Source organism: Amphiura filiformis, chromosome 18 (assembly GCF_039555335.1).
Source record: "Amphiura filiformis chromosome 18, Afil_fr2py, whole genome shotgun sequence".
In the NCBI taxonomy this organism is placed as follows: Eukaryota; Metazoa; Echinodermata; class Ophiuroidea; order Amphilepidida; family Amphiuridae; genus Amphiura; species Amphiura filiformis.
In genome coordinates this window covers 14,676,646-14,690,472 of record NC_092645.1, presented here as the reverse complement: position 1 = coordinate 14,690,472, position 13,827 = coordinate 14,676,646, and the positions used below count along the sequence as shown (strand labels likewise).

Sequence of the window (13,827 nt, the reverse complement as noted above, 5' to 3'; positions counted from 1 at the left end):
AGCTTCAAGTAATGAATTTTTAAGACATCCAAGTAATGATGTTTTTGGAGCTGGCTACACACGTGTTAATGTTTTATGATAAAATGTGATGAATTGCTCTCAAACTAATTATCAAACCAGCTACTTAGACTCAGAACATTAAGCTGTTCCATTTGAAATTCACACTCCTCATGGAATATTTAGCTAAAGTCTTCCACAGAGAGGGAGTATGGGTTTCAAACAGAGTAAACATTCAGGTATAACTTCCATTTGAAATACTCACTCCAGATGTTGAAGGTAAAGGAAGATATTTACATCAGTCCGGGGGAGTGTTGTCATTATACTTTTTCAATAACCTGCAATTGCATCCACATATTTAAAATTTATTATCTGTGATTGGGATTTAATACATCTCGTCTATTCATGAGGTTATGAATACTCAATAATTTGTAATCAACGTTGTTTGCCTTATGAGAGAGTTATTGAAATTAATATTCTTGTGTATTGTATTCTTTTCTGCAGACATCAAGTCGATTTGAGGAGCGTATGGCAACCAAAATAGACAACCCAGCTGAAACATCTGGTTACCCAGAATCCCCTCTGGCTTATGATGCAATATGGGCTGTTGCATTAGCATTAAACAAGTAAGTATTGCTTGCGTAAGAACAAAAAAAAATAATGGTTTGTCTCAAAGCTTACGAGTGGTTTGAAAACAAATGCGAAATGCGATTTAAAAAAAAAAAAATTTTCCCGACTTTTTTCATGGTATTTGGAGAAAAAAATCTGATTTTCACCGAATTTTTCTGGAAAAACTAAGCTAGCTTTGAGACAAACCTTTTTTTTTTTGCCTAATGTTCTTAGCATATTTATGACAAAGTATAATGTGACATGATCAAGGGGAATGAGTCACAGGTCGACACTGGTTGAAAATGAGTTTTACACAAGTTTCTAAGACGACATTTAGAGCTTTCAGAAAATGAAAAATGATGTTGATACGACTTTCCTTCTCAATCTCAATTTATCAGTCACTAAAAACAATATAAAACAAAAGAATTTTAATACTTTCTTTGCCAATATCTCAAAATCAATATTAGCGATATCCCACTCATTCCTCTTGATCGTGTTACATATTGTTCATGGTCCACTCATTCCTACTGACACATTTTGAAAGAGGAACAAGGACTTTACTTGATTAGTCGAAGGGGTTTCAATTAAAGAAGAATCGTTTTTCTTCAAATTGGTGCAGTATCTGAAGTTGAGGCACATATAACACTCACAGCCAATGGAAGGAGGATGCGGAGTCATGTCAAGCATAAGAATGGTGTCAAGTGTGAATCAGACCGTGTGGAAATCAATCTAATTTGCAACAAGCTAGAGTTAAGGCTATTCGGTGTGGTGCCTGAGCTAGCAGTGTTTGTGCTCAAATGTTTAAAAACATAAAGCCCACAGTAACAGATGAAGGTATGAGATCTCAAGGCTCACTGTAATGGGTTTTATTTTTCCCCATGTGCATGATTTTTTACCAGTGAAATAGCAAAAACTTGCGCTTTGACTTATTATTTTTGCTATTATTTATAACTTAATAACTGCAACACATATAGAAATACAAATGTGTGACCAGTGGCTTCTTTCACTCATTTATTATAAGCTCAAAATATTACCCTGCTGAAATAAACTATATTATTTAAGCAAAATTGCCAAAATAGGGAAAACTGTGGCCTGAAGGCTCCGACTTGCCTTAATATCTGAGGTGATGTCCTGGCCAATGGGAAGGTAATTTGTACCAGTCTCTACAAGGTGAGATATTGTCAATGGGAAGTTAATGAGATTTTGAGAGAGCTGACACCATTATACGGAGTGCAATCTTCTATAGTCTGTCCAGTGACCTATGCATGCATGCATCTTACACAAACTGGAGCAAAGGTCATATTTCCAACTTATGTTGAACATACTTAGAGAAAGAAGGAACATGACAGGGTGTATGAGATGTCGCATGTTAATGGATGGGGACATGCAGTTGCAGCACCTTGGTCTGGGGCGGACATTTTATAAATGAGTTTAGAAGAGCAGCAACTACACCACTTGCATTACATTCCAGATGTTAAATCTATTATGCAAAATTGTGGGGAAAAAGAATCAGGCATATTATTTTAGGACAATTTTTCTATAACTGATCTTTACATGTAGTTCTATGGAGAGAATGTGTGTTGAGGTCAATTTACCTCAATACCTCAATTTTAGTAACAAAAATGCGATTAAAAAAAATGACCGATGCTATTTTTCTGAAAGTTTCAGAGTATGTAGTATGAACATGTAGATATATAATCAAGTTGTTGCCCTACCTGCTCTCCTCTGAAAAAATAAAGTCCTTTAACTCAACGATAATGAAACCTAGAGGTGGGCCAGTTGCAACATACTTGATTGCTCTCACATCAGTCAAAATTAATAGGTAAATTTTCACTGGAAAATTTTCTGGACATGTGACACCCATGCGCGCAGACATATTAGCATTATGGAATGTGACCCCGAGCACAGCGGGTGGTCTTCCAATGTATTTGAATAGGAAGAATTCCTCCTTTGATGCAAAATAAGTAACTTGTCACAAGTTAAAAATATTATGGTAAGAGTTTCCGTAGATAAATATTTTTAGGCAGATATTTTTGAAATTACGTTTTGATGATATTGTGAAGAAATTAAGATTGCATGATATTTAATAAATTTGCAATACACAAATTTCTATAGAAATTGCGGTCAAGAATACTATTCCAATTCAAAATTACTAAGACTTGAATAGCGAGGTCACTGTCGGGTGTCAGAGATCAGGCTCAAGGTTAACACTCACATTGATACGCATTGGTCACGTGTCCAGAAAATTTTCCCGTGAAAATATACCCATTAATGTTGACTGCACATTGTCTGCTGAGTTGCTGTAAGTGGTGTGGATTTAAGAGTCTTAAAGGTGGCTGTGCACTCTCAGACATACATAAAATAAAAGTGCCATAACTTCTTAATTATTAATGCAAGACATAAAAGTATATATGTTTATTTTAAAGGCAAGACATCAGGGAATCTAAATATAAATGCAATGCACCATGGGAAGTTAGGTGTGAATCACACCATGATTAGTGTGCATGCAGGTAGAAATGACAGTATCATTTCAGTTGAAGTGCAAATAGAAATTGACAGCCAATGATAGTAAATATCTCGGTTTGTGTCCTTCTGTTGGTAAACCTCAATTGTATTTTTCCAGTGGCTAAATGTTGGTCTTTTTATCCAAAATGTTCAACTCTCTTGAAACTGGATATATTTGAAGGCTGGAGTTAGGCAGTTCCTTTTTGCATTTTTATCTAACCATTAGCAAAGTTATCCAGCCTTGATGGTTGGGCAAGTGTTAAGATGATGTCATGACTGTTATCTTATATCTTCAGTAGATAGCATTTGACATTGTTATCTTCAGTAGAAAGCATTTGATATAACTATCTTCAGAAGATAGCACTTGACATTGCTGTCTTCAGTAGATAGCATTTGACATTGCTATCTTCAGTAGATAGCATTTTACATTGCTATCTTCAGTAGATAGCATTTTACATTGCTATCTTCAGTAGATAGCATTTTACATTGATATCTTCAGTAGATAGCATTTTACATTGCTATCTTCAGAAGATAGAATTTGACATTGCTATCTTCAGTAGATCGCATTTGACATTGATATCTTCAGTAGATAGCATTGACATTGCTATCTCCATTAGATATCATAGGGGTAGCTGTTCCCCATGCACCCCACCCCACCCTCTTGGCCACTTTACTGTGTAAAGTGTGTTTGCCCAGATTTGTTGTAAAAGTGGACTGAAGCCCCCAAAATTTCCCTTTTTGAGCAAAAGGAGGACATAGTTATTGTCAATTTTCTTGCACTTTTGGACCTTTTTATTGGAAAAAATAGCAACAGTTGGACCTTTATGGATTTGTTTTGGGTGCTGGCATCCCCCTGTTGCTAAATTATCTAATACTAATCCTTTGTCTGACAATAAACATTGAAACTCAGAAGTAAATACTCCTCATTGATTGTAAACTACATATTTATTCAGGCCATCATATCAAGAAGATTTACAGAGAAATAATCTGAGTACCAAATCGGCACAACTTTTAAGTAAATAAGCCAATTATTTGACTGTCACAGTGATAATTATGCTTGGTCAAGCACAAATCATTCCAGTATATTGGCTGAAATCAAACAAGGACATAATAATCATATGCACATGGAAGCTAACACTTAGAGCTTTAGAAATATTTGGAAGTAGCAGGTAGTCCTGGTTGAAATTGGAGGAGGATGTGTGACTGGGTATTGGAAAACAAAAATATACTAACTTTCTGAATTTCAAAATTATTTCCTTCAAAATTTGCGTTAAATTTGCTCAATTCGGAGTGAGGTGCCACTTTTCAAGTTTTAGCCTGAATTCAGGTCTTTTGTGAGTCCAAATTCCTGTGTTGTTTGGTTTTTTTCAGCCCGTTTTGGGGCTTTTTGCCTGCAGCTTTTTGGGCTGCATTTATGTGCTTTTTCAGGGTTTTCTCACCAGTTTCAGGTTTTTTGAGTGAAACTGTGTGGCATCTCTGCATATTAATTCAAAATCTCCGCGTTTCATGCTCACATATGAACATGAGTAAATATAATGAAGCTATCTGCCTGTACTTGCCTTTGAAGTCTCAATCAAGTGTTAAGTGCAGAAATGCCCCGTCTGCAATAGCTGCCAGGTGTGATATTTTAGATACATGTACAATATAGAATGCAGAAATGGTCAAATGTCTATAGGGCAGCTATTACAGATGGGGCCTTATTGCACCAACCCCTCCAGCCATGTATAAAGATAATGGAGCCATCTGTGTATACTTGCCTTTGAAACCTAGATAATGATACTTTCCTTGAATTCCAGGGACGTATTAATCCTGCCGGGGAGTTGTTAATCCTTACCTATAATACCAATATTATATTACCCATCACAAAAGAAATGGTTACACTTTAATGTTTTGCATGCTAGCCATATGCATCCGACAACATAAGTTTCAAGACATTTTCCCAAAATAACAACAAGAGCTATCTTAAGAATTACTGAACCAATACTAGACTTGTTTGTACTCATTTTACTGCATTTTTCATGCTGATGCCAAATTTGGTCCTGAAAATTTAAAATTCAGAAATTTTTGAATTTTTTGAAAAAAATTGAAACTTGTCTGCAGTTGACACCCTTGTGGAGAGAGGTTAGACAATTTATTGAAGAAATCAACCCAATCAGAAAATTATTGAGTTCTGTTATAGGTGCATATTTTGTGTGCCTTTTGATACATTAACGAGCACAGTTTAAGGGGGTACTACACCCCTGTCCAATTTTGTGCCTATTTTTGCATTTTTCTCAAAAATCATAGCGCATTGGTGACAAGTAAGATATGTATATTATAGGGGCAAGGACTACAACTACTGCAATGGAAATTTTATTTCAGCACAGACAACAGTTGTGGAGTTACAGTCAAAAATGAGGGAAAACCAGTATTTGATCAATAAATCAATAACTACTTGCCTTGAGTTGCTGAATTTTCAGTGCAGTAGTTGTAGTCCTTGCCCCTATAATATACATATCTTACTTCTCATCAATGCGCTATAATTTTTGAGAAAAATGCAAAAATAGGCACAAAATTGGCCAGGGGTGTAGTACCCCCTTAAGCAGCACATTTTGCAAGTGAACTAAAATAATATTAAGGACTCAATTAAAGCTTAGACGGGACAAAGATATTTTGTTCACGATTCACTGGAACATTGCGTGCAGAGTGCACAGAAATTTTTTAATTTCAGGCTATTTTAGCCCATAATGAAGGTGATTTGCTATTTGATGGGCCAATGTGTGCAAAACATGCAAAATTTTGCAATTGTTACCCTATTTTGGGCACAAACTGTGAGTTGTTTGGGCTAAAAAGGAAGATCGATGCGTAAGGCAATTATTGCTATATTTCTTCTTCTTTTTTTTCTTACTATGCTCAATTTCATCATTTTCATACAATGCATTATGGGAAAATTTTATATTGTCTGCTGTGGTCATTCTCCTTTTCTGTCATTTATCATCCAGATTGAAGATGTCACTGGTGCAAATAATTGTAGCCAAATATTGACCAAATTGTCTTTATTTATTTCTTGTTTACTTTCTCACAGAACAATGAATAAGTTGGCTCCATTTGGCATCCAACTAGAGAATTACACATATGGAAATGAAGAAATAGCTAATGAAATATACATGGCGCTCAACTCATCCAATTTTCCTGGCTTATCGGTAAGTTATTAGGCTATTCCATTTAAAATCCACACTCCCCCAGTGGAAGATTTAGCTAAAGTCTTCCATGGAGGGAGTATGAGTTTCAAATAGAATAGATAATTGGGTAGCTTCCATTTGAAATACTCGCTCCAGTTTTGGAGGTTTAAGTTAAAACCATAATACAGGGGGAGTATGAGTTTCAAAATGATTTAAAACCCTGACCAATTACATTTGAAAAACATACTCCCCCTATGGAACATATTTTTAAAATTGTCCACAGGGGTAGTATGGATTTCAACTGGAATAGCCCAAAATCCAGTCTAAGCCCATGGTAAAGAGGCCCTGGGGTTCTTAGGGGGAAGGTGGGTAGGGAGATGTGGAGCAGAATTGGGATGCATTTTCCGGCTCTTAGGTTTAGATTTGGGTCGCAATTTTTCGAAAACTGATTTAGAGAAGGGATGCTTTTTGAAACTTTTCCAAAAATCTTAAAAAAGTGATATTTTCATGGTTTTTTAGCAAAATATGAGAAAGTTGTCCAGAATTTGGCAAATTAATAGGCTATTCCAGTTGAAATCCATACACTCCCTATGACCTTAATCTTCCACACATAGAGTGTGAATTTCAAATGGAGTTATCTTAATGGATGACTCCTTTTGAAATCTACACCCATTGTATGGGAGATTAAGGTCATGTCTTCCATAGAAAATAGCCCATTTCAAAGTCCAGATAAAAAGCAAGCATATTTTGGATCAGAGTCCCATCCGCTGTACACCCCAACCAAGAGGAGACAGTCTCCATTTGACAAGATGAACACTAGCTGACTAGGGATTGAGTACTATGTATGTTTGAAAAAACATGGTAAAGAAATATCTGATGAAATATATATGGCGCTCATCCAATTTTCCTGGCTTATCAGTAAGTTGTTCATTGTAAGCCTGTGTTAAAGACGGCCATGATATGAGAGGGTGTGTCTGACATTAACCTTTCTATTTGACTCACATGGGAAAAGGTTGTAACATACAATGAGATTCAAACAACGTTACTGTCTTTTGTCATATATTAATTGGTTAACTGTATGGTACATTGGCAAAAGAAAGTATATCATCCTCTTATTTGCCTTTGTGGGAATTAAAGATATGGTTTGCTTTCAAAATAATATTTGTCACATGATTTGATTTGAACATCAGCAGTGACGTAGCTAGGGGTTGTGGCGAGCAGGGCAAGGATACAGAATGTCGCCCCAAACTTGGAAAACTATTACTGAACTTGTTAATCGTTGAGTGTTGACCCCCTTTTTTTTGCCCAGGGTGCTCGAGAATCTAGGGGTAGGGATATAAAACAAATCCAACACACATATTTGTAGTAATATTTTTAATTTTCATGCAAACAGACAAAGGGGAAGAAGCAAATTGCAAATTATGGCAACACATATCAGTAGTGGTATGGTTGACCAAATTTTTTTTAACCTGCAGCAATTTGGCACCCCCTCCCTAAGATGGCAGCCCAAGGCCACATGACCCCCTTGCCCCCATAGCTACACCACTGAACATGAATTGCAATTTAGTTAGGTCATATGAACTTGTGACGTTGGTGCTTGTTTGTGCCAGTGTACATGTGTGATATTTTTATGCATTGATTCATTATTTGATGCATATCAATTCATCTTCTAATGTTTACTAAAAGATATTGTTTGCAACCAATCTAGCTTCTAAGATTACCCAGATAATAGTGTGATTTTGCTGCACATTTTTTATGTGCATGTGTGTGTCTAGCATGGGAAAAAGAAGTGGTATTTTTATGGTCAGGGTTAACTTCTATTGGACAAATAAACTTACACTAGAGTAACATGAAACATATACATGTTGTTAAATAAAAAAAATAAAAAAATAAATAAATAAAAGATGTATGACTGATTGACTGTACACATCACACGTCATAAACATTATGGCAATATCTCCCTAATATAAAAACGGTGACACACATAAATTTTGGATTTCAACTGCACAATATTGCCATTGGCTTATTCTCTCCAAGCTGTCACCTTCTCTCCCTTCCCGCTCTCTCTCCCCTTAACCCTCTCCAAATTTTCTTTAAAAAATGAAAAAAATTCTGAATTGTACATTTTCATGACCGTATTTGGAATCAGCGTGAAAAATGCATTAAAATGAGTACAAACAAGCCTAGTATTGGTTCAGTGGTTCTTGAGATTGCTTTTGATATTTTGTGAAAATAGATCAAAAATTTAACTTTTTATGTTGAAGCCTATGCCTAGCATGCTAAGCAGTAAACCCCATCTCACATCATCCCTCACATTCTCACATTTCTTTATCCATCTCTGTCACACTGCCTTGTTCATACTCTCACATTGTGCTATTCCAGTTGAAACCCATACACCCCCTATAGAAGACATGTCCTTAATCTTCCACAAAGGGAGTGTGAATTTCAAATGGGTTACCTGAATGGGTGACTCCATTTGAAATCTACACCCCCTGTGTGGGAGATTAAGGTCATGTCTTACATGGGGGGGGGGGGTGGATTTCAACTGGAATAGCACATTTTCTGTATTGGAAGATATTGATCTTTACAAGAACCTGAGAGATACATGGTACCGTTCTGTGCTCAAGATATTAAATTATGATCAACTAAACAGCTAGAATCTCGGTTTCTAGACCAAATATTCAGGGGAAAAAAGGATAGCTAGCAGGGAAACAGCATGTATAGATCTTGCACACAGTAGTAAAGGATGCAATCCCATGATGCATTGCTGAAATTGTACTAAATGAAACATGGACTCAACATCAACCCAGAGAACTTTCTCATCCCAATATGACTTTGTATATTTCTTATAAAATATACAGTTCTGGTGCCTTCCGATGAATGCGTCAAACACCATTCAAGCCTAGGCTAATACCTATAATAGGTATGTGCCTCTGTGGCTTAATTGGTTAGAGTGTCGTGCTAGTTATACGAAGGTCGCCGGTTCGATTCTGGCCAGATGAACTGTTGTTCTTGTTTTCAACATCTTGTGCGCTGGCTGCTCTGGGTAAAGATTAAAATTTGTTCATCAACAAAATAAATTATGCATATTGCAACCATTTATCTGTAACACCAGTCAACGCAATTGTCATTAATTTGTCCAGCATTTGTCATTATGCGCTGGTTTATAGAAACACCAGAATGATGCATTATGGGATGGTGGATCTAGGCTTAGTTCAACTGAAATTTGTCACTTATTTGAAATCAATCAAAATCAATCTGCTTGTGGGGGCTGATTTTTTCTAGAAATTTTCATTCTCGACTATTATGAACCTGTGACTATGAAATCAAAAAAGGTTATATTTTCGTTGGGGATAACTTTGTGTGACTTTCAAGCTTATTTATTTGTAGTACAAAATATCACGGTAAGAACACATATTGCAAAGCAGCTATTGTCATCTTTTGCCATTTAAAAAAAATAATTGTGACAATTTTGATTTTATGAGTCTCTTGTAAATGTGCAAGTGTTTTACTGATTGTTTTATCAATGTATTTTGCATTTTGTTTATTTTTGTTTATTTTGATCATGTAATTCAACCCCAAGGCTGCAAATTTATGAAGTATACAAAGTAGACAGCTTGTGATAAGAAAGCTTTTGTTGTGAAATATCATGAAAATTTAAACTTCTGACACGTGGTTAAAATTTCCCCTGCATCAAATGATCAAAATGTCGATAGAATGTTACAAATAATTCCATTTCTGTATAGCATAATTGCTAGTGTACATGTCATTTTCAGCATGGTATCTTGGAAACATTAGGCAATTCCAATTGAAATCCATACACCCCTATGGAAGACATGACCTTAATCTCCCACATAGTGGGTGCATATTTCAAATGCAGTCACCAATTCAGGTAACCTCATTTGAAATTCACATGCCATGTGTTGAGGATAAGGTCATGTCTTCCATAGGATGATGTATTTCAACTGGAATAGCCCAGTTGAGCACAAATCAATTCTGCAAAACTTGATACCCGGAATAGAGTGTCATGGAGGATCACGTTTCTAATCAATTTAGCTCAAAGGGCTTTATTTTTTTTTTTTTTTTTACAAATCAATCATAATGTGATTTCAGAAAGTGTAAGATGCTTTTCAGTTTCTTCAATTAGAAACAACGGGCATATTTTAATCTGTAAGAAGAGGTCTACCACTTTTTAAAGGTTAATTGTGGAACCTTTTTCAAAATTTACAAAAAGGCAGTGTGGGGTAGTTTATGTGACCTGCTACCACGAAATGAGCATAACATTGCAAGTTGGTAGTTGGTCACATATACGATTCATATGATTTTGTTTTAGCAAAAGAAAAATAAATTATGCTAAATTCAAAAATACAAACTTGATGCTAGGGGATGTGGAAAAAACTCACAAAGAGCTTGACAGACCCATTACATGAAAAAGAATTTGAGCAAAAAAAAAAAAGATTTATAAATAAATAAGGAAGGAAACTACAAGGAATTGAATTAAAGTTAAATAACAGAGAAACAAGGCAGAACATGTGAAGGTGTAGCTCATGGGAGTTTAGTAAAAGAACCCATAACCCAAATAACAGTGAGAGCAAAATAAAAGATGTAGCTGGCAAGATGATGCAAAACTAGGAAAAAAAGTGAAATAAGAAAGCGAGACAATTTTGAAAAGATGGAGCAGAAGGAAAAATAGACTGAGTGGAGGTTGAGAAAATAAGACTGAGAAAATAAATTAAGACCTAAAACTATCCATCACAAAAAGAAGGTGCAATATAGAGCTCAAAAAAGGGGATACAAGAGTGCCAAGTTGAGGGGAAAACTGGAAGAAGAGAAATCTTTGCTCTTTGCATGTAAGCAATTTTTGGGAAAACATTCTGTTGTTATTTTGATTGCTATTATGCCTTGGCCACATAATAATGTCCATATTCTTGTTGGTCATTTGCAGGGTACGGTAGCCTTTAGTGCAACTCTTTGCTATTTTGCCTTAGCCATATAATAATTTCTATATTCTTGTTGTCATTTGTAGGGTACTGTAGCATTTAGTGCAACTGGAGATCGATTAGCTTGGACACAAATTGAACAGATGGTTGGTAAGTATTCAAGTTGGGTTATTCTATTTAAAATCCACACTCCCCCTGTAGAAGATTTTGGAAATATCTTCCACAGGGGGAGTATGAATTTCAAATGGAATTAACACATTAGCAGCTCCATTTGAAACTCACCTTCCCTCTGTTGAAGATTCAGGTGGAATCTTTCTCAGAGGGTTGTATGAAATTTAAATGAAGCTGCCCATTGTGCTCATTCCATTTGAAATTCATACTCCCTCTGTGGCAGATATTTCCAAAATCTTCCACAGAGGTAGTGTAGATTTTAAATAGAACAGCTCAAAGCTATAAGCTACAGGACTCTTATATGTTTCTTGACAATTAAAAGTATTGATGTTTTTACCAACCAGAAGAAGTAGGGGTTGATATCTTGGGTCACTAGGTGCTTCCAGTTTTTATAATATCCATACATCCCGTATGGAAGACATAATCTTAGTCTTTTACACAGGGTATGTGAATTGTAGACGTGGTTACTGGAGTGGTGACTCCATTCCCCTCATTTGAAATTCACACTCCCTGTCCCGTGTGAATCAAAATTTGTATGTGTTCTACATAAAACTTAAAAATCATCAGCTTTCTGAATTTTTCTTAATTTTCCCTCATATTTGGGACCATGTCATGGGCGTATTTGGGGGGGGGGGGCAGCCCCCCGGGGTAAAAGCAGGTGGGCGGCCAAAATGAAGGGGCGGTGGAAGAAGAAGGGGCGGTAAAAACAGGGTGGCAAAAACGAAGGGGGCGGCAAAAAGAATTAGTAAATAAAAAGGGCGGAAAAATTTGATAAAGCATAAAAAAATTTGAAAAAATGGTACTATACCTCAAAATGTGGTGCTTTTAGGGCGCTAGCGCCTGAAACCCTTTTTTTTTTTTTTTTTGGCTCTTCACTTTTTCAAACGACCGAGAAAAAAATTGGTCAACCTTTTCGGGCTGTTGAGGAAGGGGCGGCAAAATTGGGGTTTCTTCAGCCCCCCGGGGTGGGGGCGGCCACGGTACGCCACTGCATGTGGCCTGTTAGTAAAGAATTACGCTGAAGGGGTTGGGATTAATGTTTCACTGTACCAATAAATTACTACTTGAAAACATTATATTTGTGAGTTTGATACAAAATAGATGTTACTGAAAATGTGGTGCCATATTGTCTACTCCAAATATATAGCAGAAAATAAGATGATTCCATCATGAACTTAAATTATGCACAACCCTGAGAGTTATTGTATTCACACGCTCAAAATTTCAAGTCCCTTTGCAGATGCTTCCAAAAATGGTCTATTCCATTTAAAATCCACACTACCCCTGTGGAAGATTTAGCTAAAGTCTTCCACAGAGGGTGTATATTTTGAATAGAATAGATAATTAGGTAATTTCCATTTGAAATACGAAATACTCACTCCACTTGTGGAAGAAATAGGTAAAGCCATAATACAGGGGGAGTATAAGTTTCAAAATGATTAACCCTGACCAATTACATTTGGAAAACATACTCCTTCAGTGGTAGATATTTCCAAAATCTTCCACAGGGGTAGTGTGGATTTTAAATAGAATAGCCCAAATGGTGTCTGGAACAGTTCGGTTACCATGGTTACCTTAAAGAATCATCTCAAGAGCCATTGACTTATGATTATAATTTGATTACAGTTTTATGTATGAATGACAAAGCTATTATGAAGCAGCTTTATAGATGTAACTTAATTTTAATGTGGACTTAATGTTGTTTTATTTGGGTTTCAAGGTTTGAGCTCACTAATTTATATTCATAGCAATCTAAGACTGATGAGTATAAACCTTTCCCTTATATCCCACGAAGCACTAACAAAGCACTATTTTAGAGTACAGCGTTGTTATCAATTCACACCGTACCGTCATGTATTTCGCATCAACATGCAAGGTTTTAAGATATGATGGCTGTGCAGCAGAAGGCAGACTTAATGATAATGCAGGCAGCAGTGGATCTCGACATGTTGAGTTGGCTCTTAAATGCATAGTTATAAGGATCTGATTAAGGCAAATGATTTAGATGTCAGTCAAAGTGTTAAATTTGTCTCTAATAAACGGACCTTACAAAAAAATCAGGTAAACCAGGTAAAAATAAGCACCCACCCAAAACGTTTTTGTTTAGCGCCCTGGGCGCTTATTTATGGATGGCGGAAACCTTCAAAATACGCCTAAGAATACGCCTAAGAATACGCCTAACCTTAGACGTCTAAGATGCCATCTTAGACGTCTAAGATGCAATCTTAGGCGTCTAAGAATTTCGCGGTAGACTTAAATCAACGAATCACAGGACCAGAAGTCCCAAACAACCAATCATCTCAGGCGTATTCAATTATTGACCAATGAAATCTTAGACGCCTAAGATTTTACACGCCTAAGAATTCTTACACTTCTAAGATTGATATTTCAGTGATGGACGGTAATCACCAATGTGATTTTCTCTGAGGACTTGCAGCAAAATT

General features: G+C 36.2%; 1 protein-coding gene across 1 annotated transcript in view; it reads left to right on the top strand.

Annotated features, from left to right (window-relative positions):
• Nucleotides 1–13,827, top strand: part of LOC140139905 (gamma-aminobutyric acid type B receptor subunit 1-like) — a 170,235-nt gene that overhangs the window by 132,507 nt on the left and 23,901 nt on the right. Inside the window, exons 6-8 of the mRNA XM_072161678.1 lie at nt 502–623; nt 6,176–6,293; nt 11,299–11,362. Of these exons, the coding sequence (XP_072017779.1) occupies nt 502–623; nt 6,176–6,293; nt 11,299–11,362 (304 nt within the window). The remainder of the gene's footprint in view (nt 1–501; nt 624–6,175; nt 6,294–11,298; nt 11,363–13,827) is intronic.